The sequence below is a fragment of the Callospermophilus lateralis genome, chromosome 17, assembly GCF_048772815.1.
Source record: "Callospermophilus lateralis isolate mCalLat2 chromosome 17, mCalLat2.hap1, whole genome shotgun sequence".
Lineage (NCBI taxonomy): Eukaryota > Metazoa > Chordata > Mammalia > Rodentia > Sciuridae > Callospermophilus > Callospermophilus lateralis.
In genome coordinates, this window is record NC_135321.1 from 38,301,127 (window position 1) to 38,323,805 (window position 22,679).

The window sequence follows — 22,679 nt, forward strand, 5'->3', positions numbered from 1 at the left end:
GTACAGCAATGAGCAGGGAGTATTGCAGACTACCTCTGTTCCAAACTGGTATATTTTGAATCATTTCCACATGCTCACTTCCTTTGGGATATATCTGTAATGATATTTCAGGCTGTATTCTAACGTTAAGTTTTATTCTGGGATAATGTATTCAGTAAAAACTTGAGCTAGACTTCAGTACATAGAGAAGGATAAGGCTTAGAAATAAGGGTCTGGGCTTGAAAGCAGTAGTGAATGGAAACTTAGAAATCGACACAAAAATACAGAACGTGAAAAGCAATGGAAAACAGAATCACAAGAATGATTAATAAAATGTTTTTATTGTTAATAAAAGTCCTAGTCAAAGTGGCCTGCATTTATTGAGATCCTACCTTACTCCAAGAACTGTAGGCAGTTGTGTGCATAACACTCATTTAGCCTGCAAAATAACAGTGGTGTTCCCATCTTACAGATGAGGAACCTGAGGTCCAAAACAGCAAACACTTACTTGCCCAGTTTGGTGGTGCACACCTGTAATCGTTCTCATTTTCTGCCATTTTACCTAAGAAAAGAGTTATAAGAATTGAATTTGGCAGAACATTTATAATATTGATCAAGTATTGTATCTTAATATAATACTTGTGTATCAATCAGATCAATCCTGGTTGCCATTTAAGAGTTAGAATTTTAACCTCTATCACATTGTTTGTCCATTGGAGAACAGATTGCTTGTTGACAACACCATCATTGTGTGTGTTTGTGTGTGTGTGCATGTAAGATTTTACTTCAATATTTTAAAATGTTTTTTGACCGTGGAGTATTAGTTTTGTGTGCTATTATGAGTAAAACTGTGATTGTTTCCTGGATTAGACCTGTTAGAGTTGTTTAGATAACGAATTTAATATTACTTCACCATCACCACCACCGTCTTGGTCTGAATGTTCACAAACTTGTAGTGGTGCCCCTCTCGGATGAAGTGGAGGACATATCGGTTTCTGGGTGGAGGACTTGTAACAGTCACACTCATAAGAAGCATGGTTTATTCTATGATGTTGCAGATGGTGTGTTCACCTTCTGCATATGAAGTCTCTCAGGAGGCTGAGGCAGGAGGATCACAAATTCAAGGCCAATCTCCACAACTTAGTGAGGCCCTTGAATCAAAACAAAAAACAAAAAGGGCTGGGGATGTAGCTCAGTAGTTAAGCATACCTAGGTTCAATCCCCATTACCAAAAACAACCGCAGCAGCAGCAGAAAAAAAAGAAAAACAGTAAACACTTTATCTGAGATCATTTAATGGAAAGACAGGATTCAAACTCAAACTTGTGGTATGCCAACCAAATTCCAAAGCTATGGTTCTTTCCATTCATCTATACCCAAGATTGTCAAACTTTTTCTAGAAAAGAATAGAAAATAAATACGTCCGAGTTTGCAGACACACAGTCACTGTTACAACTAGTCAGCACTGCACTGTCAAGCAAAACATAGGCTGTTTGTAGCCATAGACTGTTCATAAACAAATGGGCGTGTTAACAAAATCAAGTGTTAGGCCAGATGTGGACTGTGACCTTTTGCTGACCTCTGATCTACATATAGTGTTTAAGCTGAGTTGTTGGCTGACAGTAAGAATACACTGAAGTCAAAATGAAGAGCAGAATAATTCTTGGAGACTAAAGTGAAGAAAATAACTAAAGCCTTGAACACTAAAGATCCTGTAATAAAAGAAAGTGACCCCTCATATGTGTCAAGTGCTATCATTTAAAAAAATGATATATTAGTGGTAAAACAAACAAACAAACAAAAACTCCAAGCTGTATTCTTCAAAATGGTCAGAATTGTGAAAGCAAAACCAAAAAAATCACAGAGGGAGAACTAGATGCAGTGCTGTATACTAGTCTGATCCTGGAAAAGGAAAAAGCACACCAGTGGAGAAACTGGTGAAATCCAAAGAAAGATGATAGCCTACATATTGGACTGGGGTGGTGAACGTGTGGCCGTCACGGTAATTGTTAACAGAAACTGTCTTCCTACTTAGCGATTTTTTTTTTTAAAGAGAGAGAGAGGTAGAGAGAGAGAGAGAGAGAGAGAGAATTTTAATATTTATTCTTTAGTTATCGGCGGGCACAACATCTTTGTTTGTATGTGGTGTTGAGGATCGAACCCGGGCCGCACGCATGCCAGGCGAGCGCGCTACCGCCTGAGCCACATCCCCAGCCCCCTTAGCGATTTTTTTTTTGGCCAGTCTGTAATTTTTTCAAGTAAACAGTTAAAATTTGCTCGTTTATTTACTTATATTCCTTAGACTTACTCCAGTGTAGACACGTGGCATCCATGTCAGGGCCAGGTGAGTACCGAGTCTGAAAGTAAAATGGACTTTAAACCTTATCAGCATGAATTGCCATTAAAACAATATTGCGCTGTCATTTATGTACTTAATAATGACTCCTACAGAGAAATTCACTTCACCATGGAAACAGCAAAGCTGTTTGTTTTTTATAGTACTAATGATGATTGACAAATTGCTTGTTGCAAAGATTAAAATTATACCCAGATGACCTAGAATGAGAAATTATTTACAAAGCATGTTCTACCTCATTTTCTAAACACTTAACAGGCGATTGCCACTCGGTAAGCATTATGAACACCATCCATTACTTTACCCCGCCACCTTTTATTAACATACAAGTTCAGTCTCAGGCTCTTGTATAAACCTGATACCTAAAGCTGATAAAGCATAATAAAGATGGCATAATAAAACTGTAGGCCAATCTCATCAGTGACTAAGATCTATAAATCGTAGATCAAATACTATCAAAGGGAATTATGCAATGTGGTCTTAAGTATGCCATGTTGGTGAACAGATTATTTCAAGTATGTAGAGTTATTTTAATGCATGGGAATCTACTGTTATAAAAACAGTACACAAAGCTAAAAATAAGCATGACCATATTAATGGATACTGAAACAGCATTTGACTCAAAATTTTTTAAATTTTTGTAGAAATTTTTAGAAAATGAGAATTGTTAAGATACTTACTAATATGATAACATCTCCAACCAACATACTTCTTATAGTTTTATATAAAGATGCTGACTGTATTCACATTAAAGTCTGAAAACAACATAAAAATACTCTTACCACCACCACTCGGTTGTGGAAGAGAAGGAATGAAAATTGAAAAGTTGGAGGTAAATTCTCAAGAGAATCAACTGGAAAGGAAAAAAAAAACTATTGAGTAAGATACTGGACATACAGAATAGCAGTAACATTCAGTCACTGTGAATTGGGTTGGTAATGAGTACTAATTAGGGAAATAAAAATCTAAATAAATTATGAGAATTATGTGCCTTTTTGGAAATACCATTCTAATGATGTCGCTTCTTGTCAAAACACCATGTGATTTAATACATTTCAAAGAAAATTATCAACTTAAACCACAGACAAATGATTTTAAAGATCATATGGGAAAATAAGCCGGTGAAATACCTAAAACTTTCATGATGTCTCCCTTTTTTTTTTTTTTTTTTTTGCTTTCCCCTTTTTCATTTTTAAATAATTTAATCTTAAAGAATTATTGCAAGAATAGTATGAAAATTCCCTGATCACTTGGCCACATTGATTTTTATCATGGTCTAGATTTTCTACCTACACACACACACACGTGCATATATGTACATAGGTATTATACTTATGGATCTTTTTCTGAATCATTTGACAATGAATTTAATACATTGTGCCCTTTACCCCTTGATGTATTAAGTGCGTTTCACCTAAGAATAAGGGCATTTTATTAGATGAACACAGTGCATTCAGCAAAGTTTCTCAGTTGTCCCAATAGTATACTTTATTCCATTGACTTTTCCTTTCTCTTTATTTCACTTTAGTCTGAAACAGTTCTTCAGCCTTTGTCTTTCATGGCATTCACATTTTGTTAAGAATACATACGAGGTGTTTTATTAGAATATTTCTCATTTTGTCTAATATTTTCTTATGATAGGATTTCATAATACAGTCTTGGCTGGAATGTTCCATGAGGTTGTGAGCATCTCGGGTTGTTGGTATACGTCTCTTGAATGGTGTTAAATTTGATCACCCTACCAAGGAGTTGTCTAATTTCTTTTCTATATTATTGACTTTTTCCTCCTTGCAGTGAATAAATATTCTGGGAGATTCTTTAAAGCCATGCATATCACTTGCATCTTAATCAAGCATCTATAAAATTGAGCATCTCTTGATGTTCATTTTTAAATAATTTAATCTCAAAGAATTATTGCAAGAATAGTATAAAAATTTTTGTACAAAAAAAAACAGCCTTTACTATGACAGTTACATCATCAAAATTTTCTAATTCTACCACCCCTCCTCCTTTCTACCATTTTTTCATTTATTAATCTTTTGATGTTCAGTAGAGACTTAGACATTTCTATTTTATTCAGTAGATTATAATTCATTATGGTATGTTTATTGTGATCCCCAGTTTGTCCCAGATTTTGCCAGTGGGAGCCGATTTGGGCTGGCTCCTGTGTTCTCTTGACACATTACTTATAAGCACTTTACTTTCTGGCACAACAAAATGTTCCAAGCTCATCTTATGTCTCTCCTGCCCGACTGCTGGAATCAGTCATTTCTTCAAGGAGCCCCAGTTCCTTTTGATGGGGAGTGGTTTGGGCAGTGAATTGGGGATACTAAGAGCCATAGCTTCTAGTAGCTTAGAAAGACAAAGATGTTATGTGTGTATGTTCCAGTGTGTACAGTTTCTGAAAATGGCAAGTTAATATTGATACCCCCACAGAGTTCTATCTTGCCTTTCCTGCCTTGTCCCATTTCACATTTCTGTTTCTTCTTCCACAGTGAAAACTGTTAACTTTCAACACGTCAACACATTGATTCATTCCTTCATTCCTGTGTTACACATCCAGTTGACTCACACTCTACCACGTCCCTGTGAAAAACAGGTTTACTAACAAACATCATATTTATTGGTCTTTTTCCCCTACCAGCGTTATGTAGCCAAAGGTAGTCTTCCGGCATGGGCAATATGTGGTCAGAGAACAAGGATTCCAAAGTTACTGGATTGTTCCTCCACTTCTGCTCCCAAAGTGGTTATTTTACTAATTTAAAATACAGTTTGAGTCATCTGTTTCCATTTGCATTCAGAGTTAAGTTTGTTTGTTTTTGAACATAGTAAAATTTTTTTGGCATGAGGGTACCAGGGATTGAACTCAAGGGCGCTCAACCACTGAGCCACATCCCCAGCCCTATTTTTGTATTTTATTTAGAGGCAGGATCTCACTGAGTTGCTTAGTATCTCACTTTTGCTGAGGCTGGCTTTGAACTCACCATCCTTCTGTCTCAGCTTCCCGAGCCGCTGGGATTAAAGGCATGTCCCACCACACCCAGCTTGGTAATTTTTTAATATATATGTAGACCATCAATGTGGTTCTTTCTTCCCCTACCTCCTATAAGTAACCATTTTTATTGTTTTTTGCGATATTTCTTTTTCTTCTTTTTTTCTTTTTTATAAAAACAGACAAAATACATACACTAATTTTCACTTTTTTCTTAAGAAAGCCACTGTATAGACTTTTTTGCTTTTTGCTGTTTTTCACTTAACCATATATTCTTTAAGTCATTTCATATCAATTCATTGCACTCATTATTCTCATTCTTTTTCACATGGGACCATTATATGTATATATTATAGTTTACTCAGTCAGTTTCCTGTATTTGGGTATTTGGATCAGTTCCTGTATTTTGCAAATATAAATAATGCTGTAGTGAATAACCCTGTACATGTATATTTTCATATTGGTGGAAGATTATCATGAAGATAAATCACAAGAAGTAGGGTTGCTTGGTGGAGGGTTAAATGTATGCATATTTAGGTTGAGTATTGCCAAATTCCCTACCACAGGGGTGGTATCATGTTGCATTCCCACTAACTATGGCCAGGAGTACTGGAGTTACCCCACAGCCTCATCAGTGTGGTAGATGAGAAATGGTATCTCAGTGTGATTCTAATTGACATTTCTCCTATTATGAGAAAAGTCGAACATCTTTTCATAGATATGAAAGCTGGTGTGCCTCTTTAGTGAATTGGCTTTACATTTCTTTTGCTGGCTTTTCTACAGCATTTTTGGTCCTCATATTTAAAAAGGTTCTTATACATTGGGGATACTTGCTCTTTGTGCTATATTTTGCAGATGTTTTTTGTCAGTCTGTCATTTAACTTTTGACTTTGCTTCTTTTGTTTCTGGCTATTCCAAAAATATTTTAGTCAGAAAAAATTACAAGTGAGGGCTTTTGTTCTCAAATGTAGACATTTATGATAAAAGCATAGAATTTGAAGCAATATAATTATGATGGAAAAATAGATCACTAGGATAAATGACCTCAAAATAGATGCAAGTGTATATAAACATAAAGTGTATGTGTTTAATGAATTTAGCATAGATTAAAAAGTGACACTTCAAATCAGTGATGAAAGGGATGGTTACTTAGGAAATATACCAGCCTTCAAACTGTTTATAAATAAAGTTAAATCCCTACTTTAAACAGTCCACCAAAGAAAATTCAGTTAAATAAATTTAATAGTTAACAAATGAAACCATCAAAGTACTAGGAGAAAATATTGGTAATTATATAAGCATTTCTCAACTTCTCAACTCTCAACTGTTTAAGTTTTGAACTGAATAATTCTTTGCTATGGGAAGATAAAAAATTCAAATTGCAGACTTTTCAAATTAGTCAATATGAAATAAACTTACTCGAATTTGGGGAGATAGGTACTTTCATCAACTGATAAAAGTATAAATAAATATAACATTGAAATGCAATAGACAATATATGTTATACCTTTCCTTTATATACTTAGCTTTTGTCCGTGCATTTTTACTTATGGTACCTTATCCTTTGGAAATAACTGGATTGTCAAAAAGTTCATTACTATACTGTTTATAATTGCTAAATATTGGAAAAACCCCATCTGTCCAATAATAAGAAACTGGTCAAAATAAATTAAGGCACATTCTTATATAATACATATATATACATTCATATATGAATACATTATATATGAATTACACACACATATTATCACTGCTATAATCAATGAAGTATATACACATGGAAAATGGACAGATTGTAGTTAGAAACTCAGGTAATAAAATTATGTGTATATGTATTTATCTCTGAAATAGTAGATACCATTTCTTTATTTATATAAAAATTTTGATAGATTATATGCAAGATAGTATAGAATTTTTAATTTTTGTATTTGTATTTCTAACTTTTCCACTGAACATGAATAGTTTAAATAATTTAAAAATTTTAATGGGGGCTGGAGTTGTGGCTCAGCAGTAGAGTGCTCACCTAGCACGAGAGGCCCTGGGTTCAATCCTCAGCACCACACATACATACATACATACATACATACATACATACATAACAGTGTTGTGTCCAGCTATAACTAGGAAATAAAGTATTAAAAGATTTTTAATGGAGGGCTGGGGATGTGGCTTAAGCAGTAATGCGCTCGCCTGGCATGCGCAGGGTGCTGGGTTCGATCCTCAGCACCACATAAAAATAAAATAAAGATGTTGTGTCCACTGAAAACTGAAAAATAAATATTAAAAATTCTCTCTCTCTTTAAAAAAATTTTAATGGAGAAATAAAACATTTTTTATGGGCTTGGATTGTAGCTCAGTGGTGGAGTGCTTGCCTAACTAACATAAATGAGACCCTGGGTTCTATCCCCAGAGCCACACATTTTTAAAAAAAAGAAAAAGAAGAAGAAGTTTTTTAATCCTTTGTCTCAATTCCAAATTTTTAAAAAGTTAGAAAATTTTTAAAAGTAAAACAATAGTAAATTGTTAAATAATTTAAAAATATTTCTGCAGTGGTGTTCATGAAGGAATTATTTACAACTAAAAAAGACAGATAATGTTCCATAATAATTTTGCATATGTGTCTACTACTCTGCATGTGTAAGGAGAAAAGGGATATTTTTTTTCTTTTTTTATTTATATATGACAGCAGAATGCATTACAATTCTTATTACACATATAGAGCACAATTTTTCTTATTTCTGGTTACATACACAGTATATTCACATCAATTTGTGTCTTCATACCCTTACTTTAGATAACAATGATCATCACATTCCACCATCATTAATGACCCCATGCCCCCCCTTCCCCTCCAACCCCTCTGCCCTATCTAGAGTTCATCTATTCCTCCTATGCTCCTGCTCCCTATCCCACTATGAATCAGCCTCCTTATATCAGAGAAAACATTCGGCATTTGTTTTTTTGGGATTTACTATCTTCACTTAGCATTATCTTCTCTAACTTCATCCATTTACCTGCAAATGCCATGATATTTTCTCTTTTATTGCTGAGTAATATTCCATTTTGTATATAACCACAACTTTTTTAAAATCCATTCATCTATTGAAGGCCATCTAGGTTGGTTCCACAGTTTATCTATTGTGAATTGTGCTGCTATAAACATTGATGTGGCTGTGTCCCTGTAGTATGCTGTTTTTAAGTCCTTTGGGTATAGACTGAGGAAAGGGATAGCTGGGTTAAATGGTGGTTCCATTCCCAATTTTCCAAGAAATCTCCATGCTGCTTTCCATATTGGCTACACCAATTTGCACTCCCAGCAGCAGGGTATGAGTGTACCATTTCCCCCACATCCTCGCCAACACTTATTGTTGTTTATATGCATAATAGCTGCCATTCTGACTGAAATGAGATGAAATCATAAAAGTGGTTTTGATTTGCATTTCTCTAATTGCTAGTGATGATGAACAGAAAAGGGGTATTTTTAAAAATATAAACCAATATTATCTTGGTGAAAAGTGGTACTTGTTAATCATCTAAATATTGGCCATCCAAAAATGAAATTACAAAACATTATAAAGGAAATTGTTCAAATTTAGTATTAAAGCACAATATTTGTGTGTGTGTGTGTGTGTGTGTGTGTGTGTTTGTATCATGATAGAAGTTTCTTTACTTATTTGTGTGAATATACTAAAGAAAACCAACCTGAAATTTTATTTGTCATAGGTGGCTTCAGGAGAGTGCAATGAGGACACTGAAGTTTACAACATCACCCTGTGTACTGGGGATGAACTCACTCTAATGGGTCAGGCAGAAATCCTTTATGCAAAGACTTTCAAGGAAAAGTCACGACTTAACACAATCTTCAAAAAGATTGGGAAGCTCAATTCCATCAGCAAACTGGGAAAAGGCAAAATGCCATGCCTCATCTGCATGAATCACAGGACCAATGAAAGCATCAGCCTTCCATTCCAGTGCAAGGGCAGATTCAGTACCCGAAGCCCCCTGGAGCTTCAGATGCAGGAAGGGGAACACACCATCCGCAACATCGTGGAGAAAACCAGGCTTCCTGTGAATGTGACTGTTCCAAGTCCTCCACCCAGAAACCCATACGACCTTCACTTCATCCGGGAGGGGCACCGCTACAAGTTTGTGAACATCCAGACCAAGACGGTGGTGGTTTGCTGCGTGCTGCGGAACAACAAGATCCTCCCCATGCACTTCCCTTTGCACTTGACCGTCCCCAAGTTCAGCCTCCCAGAACACCTGGTAAAGGGAGAGGTATGGCCTGAAACCCTGGTCCATCACTGGCTGGGTATCTGCCAAGAGCAGTTTGACATTGATGAGTATTCACGGGCTGTCCGTGATGTGAAGACTGACTGGAATGAGGACTGCAAGAGCCCCAAGAAGGGCCGGTGCTCTGGCCACAACCACGTGCCCAATTCCCTCAGCTATGCCCGGGATGAGCTCACCCAGTCCTTCCACCGGCTCTCAGTCTGTGTGTATGGCAACAATCTCCATGGCAACAGTGAAGTGAACCTTCACGGCTGCAGGGACCTGGGGGGAGACTGGGCCCCCTTTCCTCATGACATCCTGCCCTATCAGGACTCTGGTGACAGTGGGAGTGACTACCTTTTCCCAGAAGCTAGCGAAGAATCAGCAGGTGTCCCAGGGAAGTCAGAACTTCCTTATGAAGAGCTGTGGCTGGAGGAAGGCAAGCCCGTCCGTCAGCCTCTCACTCGCTCTCTGAGTGAGAAGAGCAGATGTGACCCGTCGAGAGGATCTGCCCGGTCCAAATGCGCAACTTCTCCTCTTCCTGTCCCTGAGACTCTGGGAGCCACAATGAAGTCTTCAGAAATTGCCCTACCTCCACCTCCAGTGCCTCCCAAGTCTGAAGCCGTAAGTTGTTTCTGTTTGTGAGTGGTGTGCTGCTCTCCGTGTCTCTCTGCATGGTCATCTACTCATTCATTTTCTTTAAAAAAGGAAAACTTCCCAACGGAAGGTGATCCGAATGAACAAATTTGTTTGACGTGGCCATGAAATATAGTTGTTAGCTAGATCATCTCACTAGTTAAAGTTGTACTCTGTGTTGGATGAAAAATTCTCCACAAGTTTTTCATGGGAGGCTGAGGCAGGAGGATCACAAGTTCAAAGCCAGCCTTAAGCGAAAACAAGGTGCTAAGCAACTCAGTGAGACCCTGTCTCTAAATAAAATACAAAATAGGGCTGGGGATGTGGCTTAATGGCCAAGTGCCTCTGAGTTTAATCCCCAGTACCCATCCCACCCCACGCGACCCCCACAAAAGAAGGAAACATTTAAAACTTCCGATGCTGTCTAGAAAACAGATTATGGGGAGGAGAGAATAAAAGCTAGGAGACCAGGGAAGAGACAGTTAAAGTGACAGAGGTATGAGGTGATGATGCCTGGCCCAGAGCAGCTGGTACAGTGGGTGGCAGGGAGAGATGAGCTGCGTTGGAATATGGCTCAGAGGTAGGCCAGCAGTGTTCACTGATGAAGCAGCTGTGGGAATGAAGGAGAGCAGCAAACCCCTAGCTTCTATTTTAGTCAGCTTTTTCTCTGCTGTGACTAAAAGACCCGACCAGCACAATTGTAGAGGAGGAAAAGTTTATTTGAGGGGCTCATGGTTTCAGAGGTCTTAGTCCATAGAAGGCTGACTCCATTCCTCGTGGCTCAAGGTGAGGCAGAACATCATGGTGGGAGAGTGTGGCAGAGGGAACCAGCTTACATGATGATAAGAAAGCAGAGAGAGAAAGAGAGAGACCCCACTCTCCAGATACGAAATATATACCCCATAGCCACGCCCCCCCCACGGAACCAGCCACACCCCACCTGCCTGCAGTTACCACGTAGTTAATCCCATTAGGGATTAATTCACTTTTTAGGTTAAGGATATAACCCAGTACTTGCATTGTCTCACACATGAGTTTTGGGGGGACACCACATCTAAACCATAACAGATTCTTAACCATAGCAACAGAGTAGATACTTGCCATTTTAGTGCAGGAAAGATTGAAAGAGGAGAACATCGATTGGAGGCAAAGGGGAACCAGGAGGCGTTGGCATTCCTCATGACTCTTCTGTATCTCTGAAACTGCATTGAGATCAATGCACCGGGTGTGCACACTGGAACCAGGTGATTCTAAACACCTTAAGCATAACTCAGAGCTTGGTGGGACTGGAGGTGTAGCTCAGTGGTGGAATGCATGCTTATCAGGCAGGCATGAGAACCCCAGGTTCAATTCTCAACATCCACAAAAGAGGGGGTTCAGTACAAACAGGAAAAAGAGTCTTCTGCTGTTTTGATCATGTTTTTGACTGACAGCCACTGTGAACCTCCACTACTCATTTTTTGATCACAGAATTTCATTTTATCTGAAGGGAGAAGTACTAGAGGCACTAGGTATAATTCTGTTCATGTATTTGACAATATCTATTACAGTGGTTTCCTTTAATTCTAGCTCTGGAAAAATCTTTTTTTAAAAAAAATCTTACATAAACCCCAATATATTATAAAAATTAAATTTAAAACCCACTTGACAAAAGCACAGATTGAGAAAAGGCAGTCTTTTTTGTGTCCCCACCCACTCTCTTCCCCCATCAGATGTCTTCGGACAGCTCTCTGGCCCCCTAGGCTGTGCAGAACCCAGTTTCCAAACCATGGAATTACTCAATTAGATGCTAGGAATACCTAGTCTAGTAAAACCTAGACTCTGAGCCCCTAGGATCTTTTAATTTTATGGAGAAGGTAACAGACAAAAAGAGAAGACTGTTATACAGGTTAAAAGACAAACAATTTTTAAAGAGAGGGACATAATGTGGGGGGGCGGGCGGGATTCAGAGGACAGAGAGAAACTTGTAGTTGAAAATGAAATAAAGAAGCCTTCATGGGGATTCTGATATTTTAGTAAGTTTAGAGCATATACATAGATTGAAAGAGCAGAGAGATGAGAAAGAAGAACATTTCGATTAAAGAATGAGCAAGGGTTTGGGAACTGGGATGCTTAAGCCCATGAGGGAACCAAGTTCTGTTGAATAGTGTTGGCTAGGTCCAATAGGGTTAGATAAGGTTGGGTAGGGTTGGATAGGGTGGGTAAGTTTGGATAGGGTTGGATAAGGTTGGATAGAGTTAGATAGGTTGGGAAGGGTTGGATAAGGTTGGGTAGGGTTGGATAAGTATGGACAGGGTTGGATAGATTAGATGGAGCTGAATAAGTTTGGATAGGGTGCATGAAGGGCAGCAGTGACTGACAGGCTGGAGCCAGGACATAGAAAACCCTGAATATTGGGCAGTGGTTCATGCCAAATGCCCTGCCTCTCTGTCCATACAGAGCCTTCGCTTCTCCAAAGTTTTCATGAGAGAATCCACCTCTGGCTCCCAGAAAACTGCAGGTCTGGACTTTCCCATGCTCCTTCTGGGATCTCCCAGGGACCCTAAGGCACAAGCACAGAGATCCCTGTATTCATTAGAGGTCATGGAATGTTTGGGGAACTCTTTTTAGAACTAAGGTCCTCAATCCTTGTACTCATGTCAGAGGTCCCCTAATGGCGACTCCAAAAGATAAGTAAAAAGTAAAGGGACCCCCTCTTAGAAGGCACTGTCATACCTTTAATGGCATGGAAATCCAGCTTATGTAGTTGATGTTATGTGAAGGTTGAGACTTTGATCTTTATTAGGAACATGACAGTGTGAGCTTTTCCTCCTGAATCTTGGTCCTCCCTGGCACGTTGTGGGCCTCATATTTGTTGACTGACTGATGTCCTCATCCAAGGTGGTCCCACCCAGGATCACTTACGTAGTCAAGTCTAGAGGTAGGAAATTAGCTTCACTTGTTTTTTCAGTGGCTGGTGAAAGAGGAATAAGAACATAAATATTAAGAAGTCCAATCTTGACCTTGGTGCTAAAAGAAAAACAACTAGAATTAAATTTGAAACTGATGCAGATTTCATAGGAAAAGAAAAGATTTTAGTCCCCAACCTAAACTGTAATTTCTTATGATGTAAGAGAATCTTTTCAGAGTATGTCCAGTGTTTATAAAACACTATAAACATAAATTTTTTTATAAACACCTGAAATCATTTAATTTATTTTTAAAGAAAAAAAATGAAGCATTTTAAATTAAGTCATATTTTTTATTGGTTCTGTGACCATGAAATGAATTTTCCATTTTTAGGATGTGTGTGGGATCCAGAGAACGTCATAATTGTTAGATGTGGCTTCGGCTTGTAATTTTCAAAAGAGAACTTTAATGGGGCATAAATTCAAGTGCTCCCACAGAATTAAATAAAGAATCTGCCTCGGATAGTTAGAATGCAGTGAGTCCTAGAAGAGACAGGCCTGTGTCTAACAGCCATCCCACCCAATAAGTAAAGGTAGTGGTGAGCTTTCAAGTGAGACTGGGGGACATCACCTGGGAAGAGGACAACTCCCACCCGGGTCCTTAGGAAGAGAAGGTGCTGGTGCAATGAAGAGTCAGAGAAGAGGTATCTTTCTTTCATTGTAAGTCTGCATAAGCTGGCGACTGGTGAATGAACCGCCTCCTCAACCCAGCCACATGAGTACAGTCTGGAGGCTCCTGGCTGTGCAGAGGAGTCGGCTCCTGTCTCCCAGCTCCTCAACTCTTCACTTTCCGCTCCAGCATCCTAAGTTGTGACATGTTTATGCTCCCTCCCCAGCAGATTTTGATGGGTTTTGTTTCTTCCTGTGAAAGTGAGAATGAATCTCGATCATGCTTGCCGTTTCCCACAGAGCAGCGTGCTGCAGCCCTGGCGGGTCTGGGTGGTTCTCCAGAACGCCTTCTCACTCACATCTTAAACAGGGAAGCTAGGCTGCAGAGCCAGAGCACCCTTAGTGGCAGAGGAATTGTTTGAGACCTGTTAGTGTATTTGGTTCACCACCTTGTATCTGTGGCTCTTTGGGATTACACGCTAGTCCGTCTCTTGTGTGCTTGTAAACGTTGTTTAATATAGATTTTTTTTTTTTTTTTAGAGAAAGCTCTGCCACTCACCTCTCTGTAGTATGAGAAGCTATTTCCGTCTTAACAGGAATGTCCTAGGGGAAAATAAACAGTTTCTGGTTCCAGGGTAGAAGGGACACAGCCACTTGTATCCCCAGACCTGCTGGGGCAGATGGCAGGGTGAGGGAGCATGCCCAGCTCACTAAGTGTTGGCATGGCCTCTTCAAAACTTTGCAAGGAGCCCCCAGGCTGGAATACCTGACAATCCCCCTTAAGTGGATTATCCTTATTGATCCATGTATTTATTCTAAATACAGCCTCCATTTCAAAACATTGTGGGCCTTTATTCATCATTTTAATTTCTAGGTATTGACTGATATGTCTAAAACATTTATCCAGATATACTCTATAAGTGACAGTCTTCAGAATCTTTCTTTCCCCTCTCTCTTTAGAAAATGCCATTTTGGAGAGCAGTGATAGGAACACTTTATACTACATGAAACTGCATGAAATTCTAAAAATAAAATGACTGCCAGAGTGCTGTGGTCTATGCAGTGAATTGAAAATGGTTATCAAAACTGTAGGTAGCAGTTCTTCTAAAGGCATTTGGGCAGCAGTATTCCACCAGGGACCCCAAATGCCAGTGATTAGTGTCCTCCATCTCTGGTAACAGGAATAATTATATTCACCTGTGGTTGGTTTTTGCCATTACAGTGATACCTGAGGCTGGTGAAAGGAAATTTATAAAAGGGGCTCTAGGCTGCAAACCACTCGTGTCAACCAAGTTATACTGCAATATTGATGAGTTTGTTAACCTTTGTGATCGATGACAGTGATGCCCTATGGTGTATGAGACACAGGGCAGAGGTACTGAGCTCTGAGATAAATTGGTAGCATATATTCCTTATTAGGAGGCTGGAAGTCCATCATAAATAAAGTTCCCTTGATGAAGCACATTGTGTTATTGGAGTTTGAGAAAAATAAGACTCAAAGGATGAATATAATGAATATGATACCAGATTGAAAAGGCCTAATCCAGAAGGTACTGGAAAACACTGATTTAACATAAGTTAGAGGTCCTGAGTCTGCCCCACAGGCTGAACAACTGACGGAAAAATGGAAGGAGTTACCATGTCTCCTGGGAGTCTTCCTTTCCCATCTTAGTGGAATGAAGGAGAGAAATAGTCCATCATATTAGGAGATAAAGCATTACATGCAGGTAGTTGAGTCTGAGAGCGACATGTGGATTAGAATTCTCACTCTACCTCTTAGCAGTTTTATACCTGGGGCAAAATATTTAGCCTCCCTGAGTCAGTTCCTGTGGGGATAATAACTTCTTCACTGCATTATTGTATTATACAAAGTCTTGGCACTTTTCCCTGGCACTTGGTAAGCATTAAATAAAGAGTAGCAATAATTTAATATAGGATGGATTCCAGCGTAGGGCCTGATGGAAAGTGATTTTTTAGAGGCCCTCTATCCTTCCTTGACTAAGGGATGGAGAGAGGAGGTCCCCCTTTTCAGATTCATAAGGCCCTCACAAGAGCCAGAAGCCTCTTAGGGATGAGCATATCCACCTACTAGTGGATCAGCAGAGGCGTCCTTGACACTCGGACAGGGTCCTCTAGTCCTCACATCCCCCCCAAATTGTGGTAGCTTCATATTTGATAGGTACTACAAAAACATAGTTGATTTTCAAAAGAGAACCTTTTCATCTGACTTCTAAACTCTATTTGATAGCCTAAGGTTATGTCACTGTTACCTGGCTGTGATGACATCATAAATTTTGTAATCATCACAAACCCAAAAAAAAGAGCTACAGAACTGTTTAACATCCTGTGGATCCCATGACCGTATAATCCTATATTCAGCTGGGGAGTTAGAGGATTTGAAGAGCTATAGGGTGCCTGAAGGCTTCAAACAAGTGTCAAGAAACTATCCCCAGGCAAAGCTGTATGATAGCCATGTTTAAAGCTGAGAAGTTGCAGGGTAACTTCATTCCTTGGGCATGGGTAACCCTGGAGAAGTCCGTCACATAGTATTTGGGCCTCATGTGACTACCCGAGCTAAAAAAGCTCTATGAAAAGTTTGTTTATAAGCTGAGGGAAGCAACCATGAAGGCTGATTGTATTCCGAATTTTTATTTTTACTTTGTCTTTGGGCTCTTTCAAATATCAATATTTTAAAAAGGCACTAACAGACAGGTTCTCTTAAATAAATCTGGTGTATTAATATTCAAGTTTAGATACTGAAAAGATTAATGTGGAAATGGTGGGGCCTGGCGTGTGGCTTAGTGGTAGAGCACTTGCTTAGCGTGCAAGAGGCCCTGGGTTCAATTCCCCAGCACTGCAAAGGGGAGAAAAAAAAAAAAAAAAAGGTACAAAAGCAATTATTTACTTCTCAAAATAACTGCTCTACAAAAACATTCACTCAAGATTCCACTAATGAATGAGGTCTCGTAGGGCTTTTGACATTTAATTAATTTTAATTACAACTTTTGAAGAGTACTCTGTAAGCAAGCCCTACCTGTGTTCCCTTTGTTAATTGAAGTAAGGCCTCAATTATTATTGTGTTTTGGTAACTTCGAAATTAATTGCCTTCCGTTTCATGTAGGTTGCTTTTAAATGAAACCTTCTTGGCCAAGCATTTTGTTTTCTTGGGTGTCCATGGAAAATCTCAATGACTCAAATGTTAATAAAGATAATTGTAATATTCTGTTGGATAAGTCTCATTTCAGATTTCCGCTTTTAGGATACAATACTATTTAAGTTGTCTGTCATGTCTTAAACTTTCATTATACTCTTTACTCAGGGAAAGTCTTTCCCCAAAGGTGTGTACTTTATCCAGAGTCCATGGAAGCACCCTGGATTTTAATCGGGAGCTTTTTTTTTTTTTTTTTTTTTTCAGAACACTTGCCCTTCTTGCCATAGACTAAGAGGCTCCTCCCCCAGTCTCCCTTGCCTGAGGCTTGGATATTGGAGGATTGGAGGGCTTTTCTGAAAAAGGTCTCTTAGGTCCTTATTATCAATGTATAAAACTGAAAAAAGAAACATATTCATCTGACAATCAGGATTTTGACTGTAAATCGCACTTGACCTTGCCTAATGAATTAAATGGAGGTTCATTTCATTTGTTTGGCTGAAAATACCCACTGATAGCTCTATGACAGGGTTGTGAACTCTGCATAAAAGCCTCTTTATAAATAAGATTTCTTAAGGCTGTAATGATTTTGTTATCTGGGAGAGAGGGAGGATGGGAAGAAATGTGAAACACAGGGCAGGGAGCATGCAGTGAAGGCAAAGTTACAAAGTTCAAGAAAGGATGATTACAAAACTCCTTTCTTTGAATTGACTGCATCCTGAATGTGGCTTTTTAGAGAAGAAAATCCATGATAAAGGTGAATCCAGTTTTAGGTGAATCCAGTTTTTTCTGAATCATCAATATGGAAACAAAATGATCCATTCCCCCACCTGAGTATTCCAAAGTCTCTTTAGTGATATCTCACAGTTCCAAGCAGCATGATCTTTGAAACAGGATACATTCCCCCAACCACCACCACCATCCACACCAGGTGTGTGCTTTGGATCTTCCACTGTGAACTGTAAGGAAGTGTGTGAAGCAGGGGTCTCCAGATCCATTGTCTTCTATGGAGTTGAGCAAGAACTGCTCTAAAATTGATTTTTTTCCCAAAAAATAGATACCTGCAAGCCCCATTCTCACACTGAACTGTTTCATAAACACTTTGGTGTGTCTTTTATTTCATAGAAGTATCAGACAAAGATAGGTAACAGAAGAAAGAAATTAGTTTATAGGTAATATTTATAAAATACTGCAATTACATATTGTGTAATGTAGTGTATACAATTTTGTCCTGAAAACATGTATATTTTCTTTTCCAATCATGCAATAATTTGTTTTGTTGATTAAGAAATTCTTGGGCTGGGAGCTAGCTCAGTGTGAAACATCTACTGCCTAGCATGTGTGAGACCCTCAGTCTGATCCCCAGCACCACAAAAAAAGAGAAAGAGAAATTCTCATGTGTTGTTTTTAATGTGGATATTTAGAGTAAAGACCTTGTTTTCAGTTTTCACAAATTATTGACCCTTTAATATATGCTCAGGACCTTCCCAACTAAACCAAACCACAGGGAGTGGAGAGAGGAAAGGAAGGGCAAATGCCTATTCCAGCAGGCATGAAATCGAGTTAAACTTTCTGGACAGTCTTCTAGAAGTTAACAAAGTAGTCCCCTTCCATGATGTTTTAGATTTTGAACAGAGATTGGAATTGGGTTTGACTTCTTGCTGACCGTCTTTGCTTAGAAACCTGAAGCTTTCTAGCTGTTGGTTCTATTGGGTACATTTCATTCTTCCTTCAGTAGTTCTCTGGTAAGCTATCACTAGTTATTTTTCTAGCTTTATGTGGCCAGTGATGGCACAGCAAAGGCAGAGAGCAGTGGGAACTGTGTGTTCTCCTCTCTGTCCTCAAATAAAAGTTGAGCTCGGGATGCATGTAACTTAACCTCTAGGTTATGTGCATGCATATACATACCCAGTCACAATTTTTCAAGTTTCTTCCAAGAAAACAATTTAATAAGCATGCTTCCTTCCATCCAGTATCCCTTTTTAACAATTGTTGCACCCCTTCCTTTCTAACCAGCTCCAGAAAAGAGTAGACAGCCTCACTGATTGACACTCCACTCTCACCTCCTGGTCTAGCTTCGACTCATTGGGATCTGCTTTCTAGCTACCTCACATAATTCAAGCCTCATTTGCTGAGCTTTCCAGTGACCTGCTGACTTCCACTGTGGTGAACCTCTGCAGTGCTTCCCATGGCTTCCTGCCCTGTCTCCATCTTTACTCACTTGTGCTCTGCATTCCCCTGCCTGTGGCTTCCTTCAGTCATGGTTATGCTCTGTGAGCAGTAAGATGCTGTCCCTTGTCTTTCCTCATCTTCTGCCCCTCCACTGGGGTTCACCCTTCTTTGCCTCTTGTCTGGATCTCAATGGCACCATGACTTTAGAGTCTATCTACCAGAACAAAATAAAACTAAAGCAGTATCTCCAAACTGAACTTCTCGATTTCTCCCAAGCCCTGTTTTCCCTTCTGAGTTTCTGTCTGATAAATGGCACCAGTGTCTGCCTTCTCATCAAAGCTCCCAGGCCAGAGCATCATGCTGGTTCTTCTTTCTTCCTCAAGACTTTCTCAGTAAAATTTCCTATGAATTTATTCTCTGCTACCTTGAGTAAATTCCTGGTGTTCCCATGAGCCCTTGCACATACTTTTGTTATTACCCTTAACAATTTGTATCTTAATTGTATTTGTCTCCCATCGTCACAGCTAATTCCGCAAGTTGCTCATTTTTGTATACTCAACACAAGCTCCCCGAGCATATGACAGGCGTTCAACATGCATTTGAACAAATAAGCAGGAAAATGAAGTTAATATAAATACACAGGGAAGGGCGGAGTGACAGCTGTGTCCTGCAGACTCTTGGGGACAGTGAAAGCAGGTGGTGCCTGTGGTCCCCCACTCTCTTCCCCCTTGGACAGTTTATTTAAGCCCCCGCTATTAGATTATTTCAGTGTGTTCAGTGGCAGTCTCTCGAATACGCCTCCCTAGCAATGTGCTCTGTAGACTCTAGAACAGAACTCACCATTTCTCCCTTTTTATGAATTAGGTTTATTAACCCTAGGTTAGCAGTCTTGCTAGTGCATACCAGAGACAGTGTTATCATGCCCAGGGTAGCGGTGTCATTTGATAAGAATTAAGTCATTGACATTTGAGAAAGGGAAATGACTTCTGTGAAGGAGCAAGGATCAGAGAATTATGCAGCTTCAGAGAAAAGCTTTAGTCTAGGAAACTGCTCACAAAACAAGGCTCTGAATGTGACAGGAGTCAGCCTTCCATGCTGCCACTCGATCTTCGTTGTGCTTATTGGTTCTGTCCATGTGGTACTGGTGATTGAACCCAGAAACAGTCTACCTCTGAGCTATATCACCAGCCTCCCCACCCCCCATCCCCCACTGCCTTTTTTTAATATTGCTTTTATTTTTTAAATACATGACAGCGGAATGCATCACAATTCTCACTACACATATAGAACACCATTTTTTCATATCTCTGGTTGTATATAAAGTATGTTGACACCAATTCATGTCTTCATACATGTACTTTGGATGATGATGTCCATCACATTCCACCATCATTGCTAACCCCCTGCCCCCTCCCTCCCTTCCCCTCCCACCCTTCTGCCCTATCTAGAGTTGGTCTATTCTTCCCACGCTCCCCCTCCCTACCCCACTATGAGTCAGCCTCCTTATATCAGAGAAAACATTCGCCATTTGTTTTTTGGGGATTGGCTGACTTCACTTAGCATTCTCTTCTCCAGCTGCATCTATTTACCTGCAAATGCCATGATTTTGTTCTCTTTGTGTATATATGCCACATTTTTTTGATCCATTCATCTACTGAAGGGCATCTAGGGTGGTTCCACAGTTTAGCTATTGTGAATTGTGCTGCTATAAACATTGATGTGGCTGTGTCCCTGTAGCATGCTGTCCTTTGGGTATAGACCAAGGAGAGGGATAGCTGGGTCAAATGGTGGTTTTATTTCCAAGTTTTCCAAGGAATCTCAATACTGCTTTCCATATTGGCTGCACCAATTTGAGACAGGCTTCCGTAAGTTACCCAGGCTGGCCTCAAACTTGAGATCCTCCTGCCTTAGCCTCTCAAGCAGCTGGGGTTACAGGTGTGTGCCACAACCTGGTTTGGCTCTGTCTTAAACAGTAAGACTTTGGTTCCACAGAGTTTCTCTGTGAACACCAAACTGCTCATAGCCAGAAATGGCCTAGAGATAAGCAGAGGTCACCCATAATCTACACTGGGAGTAGATTAACACCCACCTCAAAACGATGCCAACCCCTCACTTAGTACTGATATTATTCCTGAAAATTCAGATACCTCTCCCTCTCCATGAGTCACCGACTAAAGTTCAGTCTTCAGTACTACATTTGAAATAACAGAAAGGCTCTAATCCACCAGGCACAAAATAGCCTATTTTATCTTCATCTTGGAATGAATTTACTCTAGGGGCTGTGACAAATCAAAGCCACATGTCCTAACTGGAGAACATAGGCCTTGCCATTGCCAATCACTCCAAACTACATCCTAATATGGAGGGGAGACGATGGTGGGCCATGTGCCCGGGTCTGGGGCTCCTTTTTGTTCCCTACGTTATCAGTGAATATGGGTGTCACAGAAACTAACCCCCACCTGAATGACTCGCCAATATCAATTTCCACATAAAAAATAAAGGTGACTTTTTTGGTAATTTTTTGTTGAAAAAAAAAATGAACCTGTTAATCCATTAATCTCTGCCAGGCATCCTATGTGGCATCCCCAACTCTGCTGTCCTCAGAACCACAATAAAGACAGTCCTTATTATTTTAGCCCTCAGGCTAATTATGTAGATATGTGGGGTGAGTAAGTGTGACAGCGTGTTCAGAAGTGGGGGTCAGCCCTAGTGGCTGCGAGATGGTCCAGGACAGAGCGTGTAACATTGGGCTGGGCGGTAGGAATGGGTGTTTAAGTCAGAGTGGGCAAAATACACTAAAGCAGGGAGAGAGGCAAAATAGCACAAGGTGTGTTCTTAAAGAGGAACTAGCAGGAGAGAGAGCAGGAAAGGTAGGTTGGAGCCAGACAGACGGCAGAGGGACTTGGGTGGGAGGCAGAAGAGTCTGGCCTTTATCCAGCAATGGGAGGAAGGGGGTGTCACTGGAGATGGGAACAACATGATGAAAGCCATATGCTGAGGCTTTTAGAAAGAATGTGCCAAAAGTGTAGCCCTTAAAAGTGAAATTGAATATGAGAGGAAACTAGAAATAGGGTGATTGACCTTTCCAGTCCTTTATTGTCAGATAAAATTCATTTACAGCATAACTACCTTCCTCTTGGATGTCAACCGTCCATGTTGAATCAAATAAAAAGCAAAGAATGATTACTGTTGTAAGGGTATAAGAGAAAGGAAGTATAACTTCTGAACCCCAAAATGTATACATCCCACCAAAGCATATAATTCTTCCCATAAAATGCTGTGAAATATGATTTCACCAGAGCAGCCACATCTGCAGCACAAAGTTGAAAATACCAGAGCCCCCTGGAGGGATCATCAACTGTGCTCACCTAGCCATGCCCACCCCTCCCACCTGCTGGTCCAGCACAGGTTTTGTGCCTCAACACAATGACACCTGAAATTCTTGTCATGGATGAGATGAATACCTTTAAATTTGTCTTTTTTTTTTTTTTTTAACTACCACTTTTCCAAAGTGAGTCTCAAGTAAGCTTAATCCTTTCACTTTGAACTCATAATTGCACCCAGACTC

At 39.7% G+C, this 22,679-nt stretch overlaps 1 protein-coding gene and 1 non-coding gene across 3 annotated transcripts in view; both read left to right on the forward strand.

Annotated features, from left to right (window-relative positions):
• The window catches only part of Garem1 (GRB2 associated regulator of MAPK1 subtype 1), a 182,274-nt gene that overhangs the window by 153,371 nt on the left and 6,224 nt on the right, over positions 1-22,679 (forward strand). For both annotated transcript variants that reach the window (XM_076837081.2, XM_076837082.2), the window contains exon 4: positions 9,050-10,222. In XM_076837081.2, the coding sequence (XP_076693196.2) occupies positions 9,050-10,222 (1,173 nt within the window). The remainder of the gene's footprint in view (positions 1-9,049; positions 10,223-22,679) is intronic.
• On the forward strand, positions 16,579-16,651 carry Trnaa-agc (transfer RNA alanine (anticodon AGC)). The gene has a single exon. It is a non-coding gene; the product is annotated as a tRNA-Ala (tRNA).